Source organism: Chelonia mydas, chromosome 1, assembly GCF_015237465.2.
Source record: "Chelonia mydas isolate rCheMyd1 chromosome 1, rCheMyd1.pri.v2, whole genome shotgun sequence".
In the NCBI taxonomy this organism is placed as follows: Eukaryota; Metazoa; Chordata; order Testudines; family Cheloniidae; genus Chelonia; species Chelonia mydas.
The window spans coordinates 60,023,725-60,043,331 of record NC_057849.1 but is presented as its reverse complement, the minus strand read 5'-3'; the positions used below and the strand labels follow the sequence as shown (position 1 = coordinate 60,043,331).

The window sequence follows — 19,607 nt, the reverse complement described above, 5'->3', positions numbered from 1 at the left end:
AAAAAGCCTTCCTGGGTGGAGACTGCCTTAGTCGTGAGAAAGCAGAAGAGAAGACAAAAAGCTGCTTCTCTCTTCCAGCAGCTAGATGGGGGTGGAGCTTCACATTTAGCAGACACTTGTAAGCCAGAGGCTGCAATGAAAGATGGAGCTCTCTAGCTAAGGGCAGTGCCACAGTAGAATTATCAGCACCCTTCCCCTTCCTAGCACTCCTGCTACAGCACGCTGGCTTCTCGGGGGAGGATTGCCCCTGAACCTTGCAGGTGCCCCCTGTTTACACATACGCCCCTTGTTCTATCTCCTTTTTGTTAGTAGGTGTAATCCTCTGACTATAGGTCTGGTACGATTTTGTTTGTTTTGCTTGAAGTCTTGGCAATAGCATCATTGCTGCAAGGCTTGATTGATTAGATTATACCAGATTTAATAAAAGCATAATTCAATGGCCCTGGGGCTCATTTCCTCTGTTCCTAAAATCTTATGTTTAGGGTTTCAGCCAGCCGTCTGCAGGAGTTAGGAAGGTATTATTTTTCCCCCCAGTGTCTTCTGGGTTGTGGTTTTTTTTGTTTTTTTAAATCTCCTTTGAAGCATCAGGAATGGCCACAACTGGAGATGGGACATTGGGTGTGGGGGGCCAGGACTCTGAAGTGTCACTGAGCATTTTCTCTCAGGTGCTTGGCTGGCTGGCTCTTACTAACATGTTGAGGGTCTAATGCAGAGGTGAGCAAACTATGGCCCATGGGCCACATCCGGCCTGTGGGACCGGCCTGCAGGACTGCCTTGCCCGGCCCCTGATCTCCCCTCCCCTCCCACACTGTCCCCCCTCCCCCGCAGCCACCTCCCAGGCTTTGCAATAAGCCTGTCCTGCTGCTGCTGCTGCGGCATGGTAAGGGGAGTGGGGGGTTTGAATAAGGGGCAGGAGGTCCTGCGGGGCAGTCAGGGGACGGAGGTTCGGAGGGGGGGCGGTCAGGAGACAGGGAGCAGGGGGGTTGGATAGGGGGTGGGGTCTCAGGAGGGGGCAGTCAGGGGACAAGGAGTGGGGGGGGGGTTGGATGGGTTGGGGGGGCCTGTCAGGGGGTGGAGGTGTGGATAGCGGTCGGGGCAGTCAGGGGACGGGGGGGTTGGATAGGGGGTGGGGTCCTGGAGCGGGGGGACGGTTAGGGGCGGGGGGTCCCGGGACAAGGAGCAGGGGGGTTCTGAGGGGGACAGTCAGGGGATGGGAAGTGGGAGGGGGCGGGGGGTAGGGGCAGGCTGTTTCCAGAGGCACAGCCTTCCCTAACCGATCCTCCATACTGTTTCGCAACCCCAATGTGGCCCTTGGGCCGAAAAGTTTGCCCGCCCCTGGTCTAATGCATAGAGCCTGACTCCGTAGGTGCTCTGGGACTCAAGCACCCATGGAAAAAAAATTTAGTGGGTGCTCAGTTCCCAGGAGTCAGAGCTTGAGTGTGGAATGTGATGAGTTCTGTGCTGCTAACAACTTCTTCTCTTGGGGCAGGCAGTTTGTTTATAAACAGAGACAGGGTGATTACAATAACAAAAGGCTTGTCATTACATTAAGGATCCTCAGATGATCCTGAAAACATTCCCAGGCACTCCAGTTAAAAGATAGGAAACAAAGGGGAGGAATAAATGGTCCATTTTCAGAATGGAGAGAAGTAAATAGTGGTGTCCCCCAAGGGGCTTGTACTGGTCTGGGATCAGACCTGTTCAGCATATTCATAAATGCTCTGCAAAATGGGGTAAAGAGTGAGGTGGCAAAGTTTGCAGATGATACAAAATTATTCAAGATAAGTCCAAAACAGTCTGCAAAGAGTTACAAGGGATCTCACAAAACTGGGTGATTTGGTAACAAAATGGCAGATGAAATTCAATGTTAAATGCAAAGTAATGCACATGGCAAAATAGAAACCCAACAATACATACAAAATGATGGTGCATAAATCAAGAGACACATCTTGGAGTCATTTGCTGAACTCTGGAAGCACTATCTTTCCAGAGTACTGCCAATTCATAAGAATCCTTTTCACTGTGCCTGTATCATTCTGAACTGTGGAATGCTCATTTTCCTGCTTCAGAAGACTTAAAAATTATCTCCAGTCATCAATGGGACAGATACAACTGACTAATGTAGCTGTCCTTAATGTGCATTTCAGTAATAACAGGGAACCTAGATGTAAATAAGATTGCTGACAGTTTCATCCAGAAAGCTCCAGTGAGACATAATGTCTTTAAACTGGGACGTTAGTGAAGACAGCTTGAAGGTGATTGCAATGATCTTAATATATTGTAATTCATTATAATGTAATTATGTAGTTCATAATAATTTAATCATTCAAATAGTAAAGATACCAATGATAGACTTATTCAATAACTAGAATAAAGAAATGTATAAATATGCTGAAAATAGCCTTCTCCCAAAACTGGCAGAGTACCCCCACACTCTCTCTCTCTCTCTGTCTTTCTTCAAAAGCACCCACAGGCAAAAACAGTCAGCACCTATAGTCTAACGGATCATCATATGCAGGGTCAGGAAGGAATTTCCCCCTGGGTCAGACTGTCAGTGATGTTGGGGGTTTGCGCCTTCCATCACAGAGTGTAGGTGCGAGTCATTTGTCAGGATTATCTGGGTATATCTCATTTAATCATTTCCCTGCCATAAAAGGGGCCTCAAGCAGTGGTGCACCTCAATCCCTCCAGTTCTCTGCCTGTGGCACATAATAGTCTAATGATCCTCTAGTCTAATTTTGGTTGTTGAGTTTAGTGTGTGGGTGCTGGGTAATGTTGTTGGCCTGTGAATATACAGGAGGTCAGACTTGGTGATTTGCTGGTCCCTTCTGGCCTTAAACTTTAATGAGGTATTTTTGATTGCACAAAAACCTGGATAGTGGAGGTCATATTGATGAACAGATGGAAAGTATTTAATAAAGACAGTACCTACTTGTGGTTTGTTTTTTTTTTAAGTGATAACTTTAAAAATCTGGAACGTGGAGATGGAAGTGTGATTTTTCAAGTTGATATCCCCCTTGTGTATGTACATAGAAAGATGAAAATGTATGACTATCAATGAAAATGTGACTTTACAAGAGAATACACATTCAACTTTACCATTTTACTGAACTGTTCAAATATTGATTCTTGCTGCAAACAATAAAAAGTTGTTACTTAAATGTGCTTTTCATGCTGATACTTTTTTTTAATTAGGGAAAGGAAATAAGAATTCTTTTTTTCTCTTTGAGGCCTGTTATAGGTCCTGCTTTGCCACCTGGTTTTAGGAAGCCTACACAGTATACTGAGGATAACAGCTATTCCATAGGATCTTCTATTTCTTCAGAATTCCATACCCAGGTTTGTAAAAACTGAAATGGCACTGATCTATCTTGTATTTATAGTGCGTTGGCATCTGAAGGATTCTAACAAACTGATGACCTGATCCAAAGCCCACTGAAATAACTTTTTAATACAGTAGATCTTGCTTTCCACCTACAGAGCAAGACAAATCCCTATCCTGTAGAGTTTACGGTCTAAAATATCTGGCTCATTTTGGGTGCCATTGCAGTATAAACAATCAGTGATAATCAAGTAGCTTCTGAACTGTAACTGCAGAATCCTGTCTGAAAGGGGTTGTGCAGAGGAAAAGTAAGTTTCTCTGCCCACCTTTTCATTTATCTTGTGCTTGAGCATGCTAGGCACTTCAAGGAATTTAGAAAAGAAATAATCCCTGCCCTGTAGAGTTTACAGTCTAAGTTTAGTTATCTAACAAGTGAGTTGGGAGAAAACATCAAGACAGGGAGTTGGTGAGGAGCAAGAAGATAGAAGTAAGGAGCTGGCCAAAGGAGAGGAAATGTTGTGAGGTTTGTGGGAAAGGAGGGATGAGGGTGCAAACAGCAGGTGTTATAAAATGGAGTCAAACTTCTTATTCTTTACCACAAAGTCTGCTCTTTTCTTGGTTTTGCTGGAGGATGGGTGTTTGTAGACTGAATTAAATAAAAAAGCCAAGCCTGTGGACTTGTAGTCAAACAAACGTCACCTCACTTTCTCTTCTGGTATGATAGTCTCTCCCTAGAGGGTATTGTGGCACAGTTCAAACAAGCTTCCCTTCCCAGGACCCAAAATGCAAATAAATCCCAAATAGATGGTATTCACTTCCCTGTTTCTGGGAGAGAGACAGCCGGATGGTCAGAATGGCTAGCCTGGCTTGATGGGTTCTAAACTACATTCCCAGAAGTCTGGGACAGTGCCCATTGACAGTTGAGTAGGGAGGGATACAGCAGATTCCCAACGCCCCACACCTGGAAACTTCACTCTTGCACTGTGAACAGAGGCAGTAATCTAGGGCTGCTTCCCAAACTACCATCTGTCCCTGAACTCCTGCAGTGGCTGGAGAAAAATCCTGAAAGTTGATTAGTGCTGGGCTCAGATGATTCTCATACTAGATATAAAGAGCTGTTAGACTAGTTAGTATGAGATCTCACACTTATTTTGAAGGAGAGGGGTGTTGAATATTTAACAATGACAGTTTCTCCAAAGTGTTCATTTTTGTATTGAGCTTAAACGCCACAGTTTTAAACATGTCTAAAATCTTATCTGTGCATCCGATGAAGTGAGCTGTAGCTCACGAAAACTTATGCGCAAATAAATTGGTTAGTCTCTAAGGTGCCACTAGTACTCCTTTTCTTTTTGCATATCTTCTCAGTTGCTCTTGTCTTTTGTGATATGTCAGTGGTTCTATGTAGATGGGGCCTGAATTGTATGTTTTTAAAAAAGTAAAAAAAAATTGATATACCTTTACATGCCTCCTTTATCTATCATAAGGAAGTAAAAATTGGGCACAAGTGCTCCCCCTCCTCCTGTGCATGTCATCTTCAATTACTGGTCAGATCATGGTGTGCTTTAGGATGGGAAATGGTCATTTTTCTTCCCATATACTCTCCTCCCTATTTGAGATTTTTTTCAAAATTCTGCTCTCCATTACTCCCTCCCGTTGCCCTTCGTGTCTTTCCTTTCTCACTACTACCTCTGAATGCCTAACTCACACTGGTACGTGACTTAGCAGGGAGCCCTGCTCCAAGGTAATATATACTGGTAGGGAAGGTGTAAAATATGTGACAGAATTGTTGCCAAATGTTTAGTGTCATAACACACGTAATTGTTTCAGGTAAACGTTAGCATGTGTTTGTACCAACTTTTCCTTATTCTGTTGTTCTGAAGCGTTTCAATTTTCAAGGCAAGGCCCCAGCCTACTAGAGTGTAAGTGCTGTTTTGAAACCAAGCTTTTTTTATTAACACTTTGTGCTGTGACCATTCTGCTACCTCCTACAGCGCGTATTGTCACGATTTATAATGAAGAATGATAGTCTGCTGTTTAAAAATATTCCTAACTGCAAATAATGATTAAGCAGTTTGTCATATTGACAAATGTCTGGTTGCAGAGATATCAAAATTCGGCTGTTTCTACATTTCAAACAAAAAAGTATAAAAATTCCTCCATTGTTAAATAGGGACCTCTAGATCATGTGTCAAGTGAAGTGTTTGTAACAAAGAAACTTAATTTATTGCAGAGATTTTTTTCTAGTTTCAACAGGTAAAAATTTTTATAATCTTTTAGTGTGTTAGCTGTGATTGATGCGATTTGTTCCTATGACACTTATTGCACAGTTGTAGAGGATATGCATTTTCTACCTTAAAATAATTAACTTTTTTTTTACTATTCAGTTTGGCAAGAGAAGGTTTTTGTTATCTGTAGAGACAGCTTATTCTGTCGACTCTTCATTGTAATTGTGTATTGAATTATCTCACAATACCTGTGTATTTTTAGATTTGTTTAAGTGCATGTATTTGGGGACAGGAGGTAGGAGTGTGTTGAACTTAACATTAATGAGCAAGGAAACAAGATGGACTTCAATTAAAACCTAGCAGAGTTTCTTTATCTTTCATCTTCAAAGCGCTTATGATAACTTGTGAAATCTTTTAAACTTTTGTTCCAGATTTTTTTTTCTAGCCTCTTTGGCCACATCCTGAGAAACAACAAAATACCACAGTGGTAGTTTATTCAATACTTATAGTTTAAAATCAGTGAAAAAGCTTTAGGGTAAAAAGAGAAGAGATAATACTATTACATGCACACAAACTATTAGGGTTATGAAAGGATAATCATCCTTGTCCTCTTCAGCCTTTCAACTCTAACTTCTATTGGATGCAGGTAGTCACAACATCCTTTTCAACTCTTCCCTCGTTTCATGACTCTATACCCCTCTCTCTCTCTCGCTAACTTTTGGAGTATTGCTTCAGTTTTTCCACTTCTTCCTGCTCCCACTAGTGGTCAGTTTCCAACAGGGTTTTATCCTTGGCCATTCTTTCTCTCTGTGTGCTGTAGACCAGGGTGACCCCATCCATGATTATGGTCTCAAATGGCCGCCTTCTTCGAGTAGTGGCCCTATGATTGCTCCACTGTAGGTGTGCTTGCAGCCCTGTGCTGCTGATGGGAGAACTTCGGTAGCCATGTCCGTTAGGTCAGTATATGTGCTGTCTCTCCTTGTGCCCTGCGATGAGACTAGTCAGTGCACACAGGCTAACCCTGCTCAGTTCCTTCTCAACCACCCCTGGCTCAAGATATAGCTATTTGCAGTCACCTACAACAATTGCTTTCGTTTTTGCATTTACATAGTTAGTACTTAGTGTAGTCATTTTTCCCCTTATTTTTCTCAATTTTTAAAAAAAAATTTTTCCCCATTCCCGCCCTCCCCCGTTGTGGACCCTTCCCCCAATGGGGTATGCCCAGTTCACTGGTCTTCAAGAAGTGCCTCTCTTGCAAAGAGGTGATCCCTACCTCAGACAAGTACTCCCAGTTCATTTGCTGCTTTGCGGAAGGCCACATTCAACAAAAGTATGATCTCTGCCAACAATTCAGGTCCCACTCTCATAAGGATAGAGAGCCCAGACAGAAGATTATTTTCATGGAGGCGGCTTTCTGACCCTCTCTGGCCCTTCGCCACAAGTCACCTGGCAGATGTGAGTCTTCGCTACAGCCCTCAGCATCTAAAGGTTGCAGGTCAAAGAAACAAGCTGCTAATCCCTCTCACGAATCGTCGAAGCAGGAAGTCCACCACAGTGAGCCCTGAGAGAGCCATAAGCGCTCTCCAGCATGCTCAGTACTATCAGCAGCAAGACCATCCCAGTCCAGTACCTATGGCTCATGGAAGTTCGCAGTGGCTGGTAGAGTTGACAAGCCTATGGACCCGATGGGCAGAGGCACTGAGTCACAAGGACAGGAATAAGCACTCTGCTACAAAGGCATTGCTCGTACAAAAGTCTAGATCGATACCAACATCAACACCTCATCCAGCACCAGAGCAGCCAGTACAGACAAGATCCCCATCTTCCCCAGTACTGCCAGCGGCAGCAAGTCAGGCGGTCCCACCAGAATTCCAACATTCTAGGGACCTCCATGTATCTGATGTACCAGAGCCTCTTCTTGGTACCAGCACCTTTGCACTGAGTCTTTGCCCAGCACAGGAGTCCTCCCCACTCCCCCGCCCTCTAGTGAGGGCTCAGATAGCAAACCCAAGGAGGTAGCATCACAGTACTCCTCCCAGGCTCCTTACAGTGTCCAATATCAACAGGACCCTCGAGCATACCTTCAGATGGCCCCACCACGCTCTCTGCCACCACAGTGGCCATACTGGGACCCTTGGGCTGCCTGTCGCCAGCATGCCTCTCGAGCTTCTGGCCCCACTTGAGAACCCTCGAGATGCACCCCTTTAGCTGCGGTGTCCAGAGCTTCAGAACCTCCAGAAGAAATTGTGGAAGAACAGGAGGGCAGTGCTGAGAAAGAAGTGACCCCAAGGACCAGATCCTCCTCCCTAGATGGGGCAGTCATGGCTCCCCCACTGTCTCTGGCTGATGACTTTAGTCTCTTCCAGGACCTAGCGAAGAGAGTGGCAGACACGCTCCAAATACTGCTGGAAGAAGTCACAGACACCCACCATCATCTCCTTGACATAGTCCATTCATCCTAGTCTTCAAAGATTGCCCTATTAACAAGGCCATTCTGTACCTGGCAAGAATCATTTGGCAAACCCCAGCATTGGTGGCACCTACCTGCAAGCGACCGGACAAAAAATATGTCCCAGCAAGGGAGACTGAATTCCTCTTCTCCCACCCTCCACCTAAGTCCATTGTGGAGGATGCTATTACAGAGGCTCCCCAGGTTACGCAAGACCCAACTTACGCAAATTTGCACTTACAGAAAAAGTTCCCTAAGCTAGAAAGAGGAGTGGGGTGGTTTGTTTGTTTTTTGCGTAACGTTCAGGTATACGTGTCTGACTTATGCAAAATTCGAGTTACGCAAGGCTTTCCAGAACGGAACGATTGTGTAAATCGGGGAGCGTCTGTAGTTCCTGTGTCCATCAACACAGAAGAGGTCCACTCCCTACGATAGTGACTGGAAGCATTTGAATGTCTTTGGGAGGAAGGTGAACTCCTCAGCCATTCTTCAGTTTCAAATTGCCAATTACCAAGTCCTGACAGAAAAATACGACTACATAAATTATTCAAAACTGAGCGATTTTATTGAGCAGCTGCCTGAGTCACATTTCAACCAATTTAAGGCCATTATCCAGGAGGGACAGTTAGTAGAAAGACAATGCTACAATCTGTCCTCAATGCAACCAACACAGTGGCCAAGTCCTTCTCCAACGTGGTGGTGATGCCATGGGTGTCATGGCTCCATCTGTAGGGATTCCCAAAGGAGGTACAGTCAGCCGTTGGAAACCTTCCCTTTGATTCACTAAGCTCTTAGTGGAAAAGAATCAGGCCTCTCTTCACACCCTGAAGATTCTTGGACCACTCTCTGTTCATGGGCATCTACATGCCAGGACAAAAGAGGAAGTGTAGTCTGCAGCCCCAGAACAAACCACGCATCTCCCAATACCTACCTCAATATTACTGCAAGCCACAGAGGAAGAAAAACAAATTTTCAAGGTGTAAACCATCTGGCCCACAATCTGTCTCATCCTAGCAGTCTACATCCAAGCACCAATTTTGATGTGTTGGTTGAGGTGTAAATAGACCACTTCCTCCAACTGCTACAGCCATTGGTTGACATTTGGCCACTGGTTGACAATGTTCTGCAGCACCTGGAAACACACAATATTGGACCAATGTATCCTAGAGATCATTCGCAGTGGGTACTCTATCCATTTTACATCCCTGCCCTCTCCAACACCCTTCCGTGTCCCTTTTCAGTGAACCTTCTCATGAGAGTTTATTATGCCAAGAGTTGAATAGTCTCTTCCAGTTAGAAGCCATAGAACCAGTACCTCAACATCTATGAGGCAAAGGATTCTACTCTTGATATTTCCTAATTCTCAATAGGAAGGGAGGTTGGAGATCCATACTAGACTGCAGAGTTCGCAACAAGATTGTCAAAGCTCAAAAATTCGAGATCACTCTAGCAATGATCATCCCAGTGTTGGAATAGGACGATTGGTTTTCAGCCCTCGACTTTCAGGATGCCTACTTCTGTATCGCAATCTTACCCTCTCAGACGATTTCTCAGATTCACTCTAGGACAAGACACTACCAGTAAAGGCTACTCCCTTTCGGGCTATCATTGGCCCTGAGAATATTTTCTAAGGTTCTCTCAGTAGTGGCCACACGCTTATGCTCCCAGGGGATCACAGTTTACTGTTATCTGGATGATTGGGCTCTGAGAAGACAATCCCTCCAAGAGGCTCACTGAGTCAGTAAAGCTGCAATGCACTTGTTCACAGAACTGGGCCTACAGATCACCAGCCAAAAGTCAACCCTTGTTCCAGTGCAAAACCTGGAATTCATAGGTGCCAACCTCGACCCATTACAGGCCAGACCTCTTCTACCTCAACACAGATTTCTCTCCCTGGCCACACTCAGACCATACAGAGCAGCCCACAAATATCAGCCAGACACTCCCTCCAACTCTTGGGGCAAATGGCTGCGAGCACAGCGGTAATACCACCTGGAGGCATTGCATGGGAAGCCTCGCATATGTGGTTCAGTTCAGTTTACAGACCAAACAGGGACAGACTAGACAAACCCCTGTCACTACCCACCAGGATCAAGAACTCCTTAGAGTGGTGGAAAGACGCAGGGAACGTTGGAAAAGCCACCCCCTTCTCACAACCTTCCCCCCACCTCTCCCGGACACATCGCTCAGAGTGGGGTTCACATTTAAATGACCTCACAACACAAGGCATGTGGTTACCCACAAAGATAGCCCTTTACATGAAGCTCCTTGAGCTAAAGACGGTCAGGAATGCCTGTGCCCACTTTGTCCCACTGATGAAAGGATCGCACACAAGAGTCTTAACAGGCAACATAGCCTGTATGTACTAAATAAATTGACCAGGGGGAGCCAGTTCACCCTCTCTCTGTGCAGAGGCAATGAGACTGTGGAACTGGTGTATCTTCCACGAAGTCACACTGTCAGCAGCTTACCTCCTGGGCACACAACTCTCGATAGCAGACAGTCTCAGTTGGGAATTCCCACAGAGCCACAAGTAGGAGCAAGACCCAGAAATACTTCACACTCTATTAGGGTGGTGGGGGACACTGACCATAGATCTGTTTGTCACTTACCTGAACAAGAAATGCCTACGCTGCTGCTCCAGAGCTGGAATAGGATAACATTTTCTGGGTGATGCTCTCCTCCTCCCTTGGGACAGGGACTTTCTCTCTGCCTTTCCTCCTTTTCCCCTACTGTCCTGCTGAAAATAAAAAGATGGAGCACATCATACTAATCATCCTACTTGGCCAAGACAGACCTGGTATTCTTACCTGTCATAGCTTCCAATGTGCTCATTGATCCCTCTCCCAGCCACTCTGTACCTCCTCTCAGAGAGCAGAGGATATTCCCCAGGCTGAGGTGTAGGGTTTCTTCGCTTTGAGGCATGACTCCTTCTTGGTTCCAACACCTAGAAAGCTCCTGCTCCAAGGAGGTACAAGGAGGTATTATTACACGGTAAAAAGTCCTCAACATGACATACTTACCAGCAAAAATGGTCCAGGTTTCGGATTCGGTGTACTTCCCAACAAATATCCCTGACATCTTTCACATCTCGTAGTCTAGGCACTGGCCCTAAAAAGACCAGGACTATCTCTAAGCTCTCAGATAGTTGCACCTAGCAGCTAGAACAGCCTTCCACCAACCAGTAGAGGGATACTCAGTACTATCACACCCAACCACGAAAAGGTTCCTCAACAGTATAGTAAACCTCTTCCTGCAGCCGTGACTTCCTCCTCGCACATACAACCTAAACCCTAGCCTTTTATCTGGCTAGGACAAAGGTTTCCACCTCCTATGCCATCTTCAGCTCCACAATACAGTCATCTGTAACTGACCCAACTCCAAAGACCCAACCTGCTAATAAGGATAGTGCATGGGAGTTACCTGCAGTGGAGCACCCATACGAACACCACTCAAAGAAGTTACTCATCTTGTGCAGTAATGATGGTTCTTCAAGATGTGTTCCCCGTGGGTGCTCCACAAACCACCCTCCTCCTGTGTACTCCAGGGTTCTTGTCTATGACTCTGCAGTAGAGAAGGAACTGAGGGGGGTTAGCCCACATCTGCTGTCTGATCGACACTACTACTGAAGTTCTCCAATCAGCAATGCAGGGAGGCAAGCACACCTGCAGTGGAGAACCCATAGTGACACACATCTCGAAGAACCCGCCTTACTGCACAAGGTGAGTAACTTATTTTACACTGAAATTGGTGTTTTTTTCTCTCCACTCTCTTCTGCCACTGCCTCATCCACTGTTTGGAAGCCCACCTGTCAACTTAAACTCAGCATGACAAAACCGTCTCATACCCAAATAAATCCCTCCTTTCCTTTCTCCATCACATTAGATAATTCTGCAGTTGTGTCAGTTTTGTGGGCCCACAACCTCATTGTCCTCCTACTCTCTTGCCTTCTGTGATGCAGCAGGGAGAGGGGAGTGTTGACCTGGGAATGTGGCAGGGGAGTTTCACTGGGGATGGGAGACCTGAGAGCCTGTAACTTGAGCCAGGAAGGGGAGGGGCAGGTAACACCTCTGCCCGGGAAACTGGACAAAGGCTGCAGGAGAGAGTCTGCTGGGGGTGGGGTTGTTTTCAGTTTTGGGCTGGGTGGTGGAACGCAGGGAACCCCAGGGCTGGGGTCTAAGCTCCCTGCCCCCTAGAAGGACTTGACTCAGGGGTCCTGGTTGTACCCACAAGCTCTGTTTTAGACTGTGTTCCTATTGTCCAATAAACCTTCTGTTTTACTGGCTGGCTGAGAGTCACAGTGAATCCCAGGAAGAGGGGTGCAGGGCCCGGACTCCCCCACACTCCGTGACAACTGGTGGCAGAGGTGGGATGTACTGCACCCCGTGAATGGCGCTTCCTGCAGTAAGTGACTGGGGAATAGTGAAATTAAGGGGGATTGACGGGGACCAGGCGTGCTGAAGATTCAGAGAGACACGGTTTCAGGGGGTGGTTAACCCCTGGGAGTGTGTGACCAGAGAGGACTTTTGCAGTAACAGGGTCCCCCGGTGGATTGCAGCGAGCGGTCCCAGGGGCAAAGAGGAGGTGACCTCAAGAAGGACAGGCACCCTAGAGGTTCTTCCTGAAAACCGTGGAAAGCTGCACAGGCCTGCGAGTGGCCAGCAGGGATATGTATGCTAAATGCCTTAAGAGCGACCTGGTGGAGCTGTGCAGGCAGAGGGGGCTGCACATTGGGAGGTTCACTAAGGCACAGCTGATTGCCCAGTTGGAGGAGAAGGATCACTTGGATGACCCAATCCCTGTCCCTGAGGGAAGCCGCCCAGTGGACGCAGCGTGGGCCCTGGGGCCTGACCGGGCTGGGAGGGGTCAGACTGCTGCCAAGGACATCCCAAGACCCTTCCTACCTATGCCTAGGGGAGGGGTTGGGGGAAGCCCAGTGAATACTGAGGGCACCCTGATCCTGGCAGCCAGCAGGAGATCCTCCCGGCGGAGCTCCCCATCCCTGGAGTGAAGTTGGCTGGAATGGGAGAGGGAGATGAAAATGAGGGAGCTGGAGGATCATGAAAAACAGCGTCAGCATGAGGAGAAGCAACGTCAGCATGAGCAGGAGGAGAAGGAGAAACAGAGGCAGCATGAAAAGCAGAGACAGCTGGAGCTGGCCAGGCTGAGGAGCAGTGAGGCCCCAGCTGTGGTGAGTGAGGGGGGACCCAAGACTGTAAGGAGCTTTGATAAGTGCTTCCTGGCCCAGCGTAAGGAGGGGGAAGACATAGATAGCTTCCTGACGGCCTTTGAGAATGCCTGTGAGATGCACAGGGTTGATCCTGCAGACAGGCTCCAGTTTCTCACCCCCTTACTGGACCCCAAAGCCGTGGAGGTGTACAGCCAAATGAAAGGGGAGGAGGCAGGGGACTACGAACTGTTCAAAAAGGCCCTGCTCCGTGAGTTTGGGCTGACCCCCGAGATGTACCGGAAAAGGTTCCAGAGTCACGTAAAACGCCTGAGGTTACATACCTACAACTGGTCAACCGAATGCAGGGATATGCCCGCAAGTGGACAGCTGGGGCCCAAGCTAAAGAGGACCTGCTTGACCTAATTGTACTGGAGCAACTGTATGAACAGCGCCCTTCCGACCTGAGGCTATGGTTGGTGGACAAAAATCTAGAGAACCCACAGCATGCAGGGCAGCTGGCCGACGAGTTTGTGAACAGTTGGTCAGGGGGTAGCAGGGAGGAGTCCCAAAAGAACAGGCCCCCCATGATGCAGAGAGTGAGTCACCATGGGACCTCCCAGCTGGGAAATATGGAGAACCCCCTCCCAAAGGGAACGCATGGCATCAGGACCATCCGACCCGCTCGAGGGGACCAACATGACATGAGCTGCTATTGCTGTGGCCAGAGAGGCCACGTACGGACCCAGTGCCCCAGACTCAGGGACAGACTGAGCAGACCCAACCTCCCAGGGTTAACTGGGTAGGGACCCACCTGGACGAGGGGCAGACAGCCCAGGCAAGGGGGGCTGCCAGCTTACCACCTGCTCAGGAGGGAAGAGTACCCGAGGCCAGCTCCTCCAGAGGGCTCGATGCTCTGGACTCAGGGTTCTCTGTTTACAGGGTGGGCACGGGGCTGTCCCTGCGGCGCGAGTGCCTGGAGGTGGATGGGAGAAAGGTCAATGGATACTGGGTTACGGGCGCGGAGGTGATGCTGGCCCGGCCTGAGGTGGTGGCCCCAGATCAGGTGGTGCCCAACACCTACCTGACCCTGATGGGGGTGGGTGGGACCCCCTTCAAGGTGCCTGTGGCAAGGGTACACCTGAAATGGGGGGCCAAGGAGGGCCCCAAGGACATGGGGGTGCACCACCATTTGCCCACTGAGGTTTTGATGGGGGAGGGGGACCTAGAGGACTGGCCAAGCAACCCCCAGACCGCCCTGGTTGTGACCCAGAGCCAGCGAGGGGCACTGTGCCCCGACTTGGGGAGGGTACTACACCCGAGGCGCAGAACCCTACCCTGGTGGGGAGGGAGCGCCGAGGGGCATGGCTCAGAGAGGCTGTGGCCTCAGACCCAGCCAATGAGAGGGAACCAATCCCCATCCCTTCCCTAGCCACTGAGTTCCAGGCCGAGTTGCAGAAAGATCCCTCCTTGCAGAAGCTGAGGGACCTGACAGACCTCAGTGTGGTACAGACCATGAGGAGAGGTTGCCAGGAGAGGTTCCTGTGGGAGAAGGGGTTCCTGTACTGAAAATGGGCTCCCCCAGGGGAAGTGGAGTCCTGTGGGATCAGGAGGCAGCTGGTGGTCCCCCAGAAGTATCACCGCAAGCTACTGTACCTGGCCCATTACATCCCCCTCTCAGGGCACCAGGGAATCTGGCGCACCCGGCAGAGGTTGCTACAGAACTTTTACTGGCCTGGAGTCTTTACCACTGTCTGGCAGTATTGCTGATCCTGTGACCCCTGTCAGAGGGTGGGGAAGGCAGCTTTGAAACCTTTGCCCATCATAGAGGAGCCTTTCCAGAAGGTGGCCATGGACATAGTGGGACCTCTCCGCAAGACGACCCAGTCGGGGAAGAAATACATTCTGGTGGTGGTAGATTTTGCCCCCCGCTACCCAGAGGCAGTGCCCTTAGCTTCCATTGAAGCAGACACCATGGCAGATGCACTCCTGACCATTTTCAGCCAAGTGGGGTTCCCCAAGGAAGTCTTGACAGACCAAGGATCCAATTTCATGTCGGCCCTGCTCCGGTGCTTGTGGGAGAAATGTGGGGTCTGGCACAACTGGGCCTCAGCTTATCAAACCCAGTCCAATGGGCTGGTGGAGGGGTTCAGTGGGATGCTAAAGACGATGCTGAAAACCTTTATGAACCAGCAGCCGCAGGATTGGGACAGGTACTTATCTCACCTGCAGTTGCAGTGGGGGAGATTTAGGTTGGATATTAGGAAAAACTTTTTCCACTAGGAGGGTGGTGAAACACTGGAATGCGTTACCTAGGGAGGTGGTGAAATCTCCTTCCTTAGAAGCTTTTAAAGTCAGGCTTGACAAAGCCCTGGCTGGGATGATTTAATTGGGGATCGATCCTGCTTTGAGCAGGGGGTTGGACTAGATGACCTCCTGAGGTCCCTTCCAACCCTGATATTCTATGATTCGGCCTCAAGGGAGCGCCGGCCACCTTCTAGCGCCTGGTGGATCAGCTATTGAGGGGGATGCAGAGTTTTGCCGTGGCGTATATTGATGACATCTGTGTCTTTAGCCAGACCTGGGAGGACCATGTGTCCCAGGTTAGACAAGTGCTGGACCGACTCCAGGAGGCTGGGCTGACCATAAAAGCTGAGAAATGCAAGGTGGGGATAGCTGAAGTATCTTACGTGGGCTATCAGGTGGGGAGCAGCCACCTAAAGCCGGAACCAGCTATGGCGGAGGTGATCAGAGACTGGCCCGCTCCCCACACCAAAAAGCAGGTCCAAGCCTTTATTGGGTTGGCAGGATACTATCGAAAGTTTGTGCCCCGCTTTAGTGCCATAGCTACCCCCATCACCGAGCTATGCAAGAAGGGGAAGCCAGACAAGGTGGTCTGGACCAAGCAGTGCCAGGAGGCTTTCCAGGCGCTGAAGGAGGCTCTGGTCAGTGGCCCAGTTCTGGCAAACCCAGACTTTGACAAGCCCTTTGTGGTGTTCACTGACGCCTCAGACACGGGACTGGGGGCGGTGTTAATGCAGGAGGATGAAAAGGGGGACAGACACCCCATCGTGTTCCTGAGCAAGAAGATGCTACCCTGGGAGCAACACTACGTGGCCATCAAGAAGGAATGCCTGGCCATGGTGTGGGCCCTCAAGAAACTAGAGCCATATCTGTTTGGGCGACACTTCACCCTGTACACTGACCACTCTCTCCTGACCTGGCTGCACTAGATGAAAGGAGCCAACGCCAAACTCCTGATGTGGAGCCTGCTCCTGCAGGATTATGACATGGACGTGGTCCTTGCAAAGGGAAGTGCCAACATGATAGCGGATGCATTGTCCCGGAGAAGGGGCCCTGAACTCCCCAGGTCACTGGTCAGAGTGACCCTGCTCAGTTCAGTCTCGAAGGAGGGGGATGGGGGTGGGGAAGAGATGTGACGCAGCATGGAGTGGGGAGTGTTGACCTGGGAATGTGGCAGGGGAGTTTCACTGGGGATGGGAGACCTGAGAGCCTGTAACTTGAGCCAGGAAGGGGAGGGGTAGGTAACACCTCTGCCCAGGAAACTGGACAAAGGCTGCAGGAGAGAGCCTGCCTGGGTGGGGTTTGGTTTCAGTTTTGGGTGGAGTGGTGGAATGCAGGGAACCCCAGGGCTGGGGTCTAAGCTCCCTGCCCCCCAGAAGGACTTGACTGAGGGGTCCTGATTGTACCCACAAGCTCTGTTTTAGACTGTGTTCCTATTGTCCAATAAACCTTCTGTTTTATCGGCTGGCAGAGAGTCGCAGTGAATCCCAGGAAGAGGGGTGCAGGGCCTGGACTCCCCCACACTCCGTGACACCTTTCTCCAACATTCACGGGGTGTCTAAAGCCTGCCACATCTTCCTTTACAAAATATCCAGATTGGGTCCGTGGTTTTCCTTATCGACTGGAGGTGGGGACACTTGTCTATTGGGATGGTTCTTGGGGTACCTAGGACTGTTGGTCATGTTGTTGTCCCTGTCTCTAGTAGGAGGTAGCCTTGCCCACAGTGGTGGTGTTACTTCCCTACCAACACCAGCTTGTTCTCCACTCAAGCTCGCTCCTCTGGGCTATGCCAACCCTGTTGTTGCCTTGTAGGTTACCAATAGATACTCTCCTCTGCCACTTGAATGCATCTATCCCACTCAACGTGCCCCACCTTTACATCAGCATCAAACTCCTTATTCTCATTTTCAAGGCTTTGCACAACTCTGCCACTTCCTACAGCTCATCACTCGTCACTTGCCAGTCTCTTTCACAGAACCTGTGTCCTTCCATTTCCACCTAACTTACCGTATATGTTCGTTCAGAAGCAGAATACTTTTTGGTAAAAGTGACGCATCAAAGAGTGGGGGTCGGCTTATAAACGGGTCTACACCATAATTTGATGATTTTAAACTCTATGAAATCATTGAATATCTAATACATTTTCATTTTGTTTACCTGGAGCGTCTGCAGGCATGGTAGTTCTTTTCTCTTAAAAGGACTTTTGCGCCATCTCCCATTCAGCACTCTACACCTAGAACATCTCCCTTTATTCTGTACTCCATCCAGCCCTCTTCAGATCTGACTTTTTTCCAACAATCCTTCAAATAATATAAATTCCATTTTAAACAATGCTGAAAGGGAATTTAAAAAAAACACACCAAACCTTAAGTAGGAACTAGCATAGCATATGCTGTACCAGTGAAGCAATCCCATAACTATATTCTGTGTATTCCTTCTTTCTTTCCACCCCCACCTTTTCCTGTTATCCTCCTCCCAACATCCAGTCTTGCTATAATCAGCTGAAATTCTAAGCTCTTTTCTTGCTATGTAAAATGCTAGGCACACCTATGGCAATACCTTAAGAATGCTGATGGTGGCAATGGAGGATATATTGGTGCCCATGATATCAGAGTTGTACGTGTACATTTCACTTGTATCTGATAATCATTTATCACTAAGAGCTTCAGGAGAGTGAGCAGAGTATCAAAAGATGATATCTTGATGTTGAATATTCTACACATCTTTAAAAAAAGTGCATTATTAATGTCTCTCAGGCAAGAGTTCTGCTGACCACCACTGGTGACACTTTCAGAAGTGTAGAGATTAGAAATAATCTGGTCTCTATTAAAGGCAATGGGAGTAAGAGCTGGGACTGCACAGCTTTTAAATGCTTGGATGTATAAGTAATGTTCATTTATAATACACTTCTTCTTTCTGAATATTGAAAGAAATTATTGGTGACAGGCATGTTTGAGAAGAGAGTTGGGTTTATATGAACCATTAGGGAGACAATAGCATACAATTTATGTAGTTAAAAATATTTCTGTAGTGACCTATTATGGTTGATAGAGATCTTATTTTATTTTTGGAAGGCAACAGATAGTGAGGAAGACGCTGTCATAGGTCCAATGCCTGCAAAAGGACCAGTAGAATCCAATGTAACTAGAGACTTTGAACGCAGAGCTCAGCGAATGAAAGAAAAACTTACTTCTTCAGATGACGTAAGTTAATACTTTTGACTGTGCGTGTTTTCTTGGCCTAAAAAGGTTTGTGTGAATTTTAGCAAGCCCAGCTATATGTATTGAAGATGCTAAATGACTGTAGCACTTAAGAAAATGTTATCTAGAAGAATCCATAGTGGAAAGTTAAAAATAAATTGTAATTTTTTTCTTAAAGGATGGGTCCAAGCAAGTTTCAAGGGAGTCTTGGATGACTGAGCTTCCACCAGAATTGAAAGGCTTTGGATTGGGCCCAAGAACTTTCAAGAGAAGAACAGATGAGAAATCAGGAGATAAGTCAATTTGGACAGATACTCCAGCTGACAGAGAGAGGAAAGCCCAAGTGAGCATTTATTTATTCATTCATTCATATAAACTTAACAGTCTATGTTATAGGTCTTCTCAAAGTTCCCCTCTGCCATGCAGGGAAAACCTAATAAAAGTGCTCTCATTATGTTCCCAAACACAGAAATTTCAGACCTAAAGTAGTTATTTTCCTTACATTAAACATTCTATCTCTGTCTGCTACAGCCTGGGAAGTCTATTGTTCTGTATCAATTTAACGAACAGTGTGGCCAGGCTGTTTCTTATCAAGCAGAACAAAAATGCCTGAGGGGCAGAGGCACCAAGGCTCTATCTTGACCTGCTCCTCTAATATTTAAGCAAGATAAATATAGATTTCTTTGTCACTTACTTCAGGTATGCTGCCTGCTCATAATTGCAGTCTGCTTTCTTTCATCAGGAAATGCAAGAGGCAAAGAAGTCAACAAGTAAAGCTGATGAAGAAATTGTATTATCGGCGAGAGACAAGAGACTGGCTGAGCAGCTATCTTCATACAATGTAAGTATAAGCACAGAATGCTTTTTCTTCTAGGTTTCCTTGACTTCTTTACTCTCTTTTGGTTTCTCATTCCTAGCACTGTTGGTTTCCATGGCAATA

General features: G+C 47.7%; 1 protein-coding gene and 1 long non-coding RNA gene across 8 annotated transcripts in view; one reads left to right on the top strand and one right to left on the bottom strand.

Moving 5' to 3' along the window:
* The window catches only part of GPALPP1 (GPALPP motifs containing 1), a 34,738-nt gene that overhangs the window by 12,925 nt on the left and 2,206 nt on the right, over nucleotides 1–19,607 (top strand). For all 4 annotated transcript variants that reach the window (XM_043522695.1, XM_043522693.1, XM_037894375.2 and 1 more), the window contains exons 4-7: nucleotides 3,231–3,339; nucleotides 18,542–18,670; nucleotides 18,846–19,010; nucleotides 19,410–19,508. In XM_043522695.1, coding sequence (XP_043378630.1) covers nucleotides 3,231–3,339; nucleotides 18,542–18,670; nucleotides 18,846–19,010; nucleotides 19,410–19,508 — 502 coding nt within the window. The remainder of the gene's footprint in view (nucleotides 1–3,230; nucleotides 3,340–18,541; nucleotides 18,671–18,845; nucleotides 19,011–19,409; nucleotides 19,509–19,607) is intronic.
* The window catches only part of LOC122461734, a 30,004-nt gene continuing 18,954 nt past the window's right edge, over nucleotides 8,558–19,607 (bottom strand). For 3 of the 4 annotated variants that reach the window (XR_006283876.1, XR_006283871.1, XR_006283875.1), the window contains 4 exons: nucleotides 17,625–17,767; nucleotides 10,807–10,954; nucleotides 10,609–10,736; nucleotides 8,558–9,128 (listed from right to left, as the gene is read on the bottom strand). This is a non-coding gene — a long non-coding RNA (uncharacterized LOC122461734). The remainder of the gene's footprint in view (nucleotides 9,129–10,608; nucleotides 10,737–10,806; nucleotides 10,955–17,624; nucleotides 17,768–19,607) is intronic. The other variant, XR_006283872.1, reaches the window with a different exon arrangement.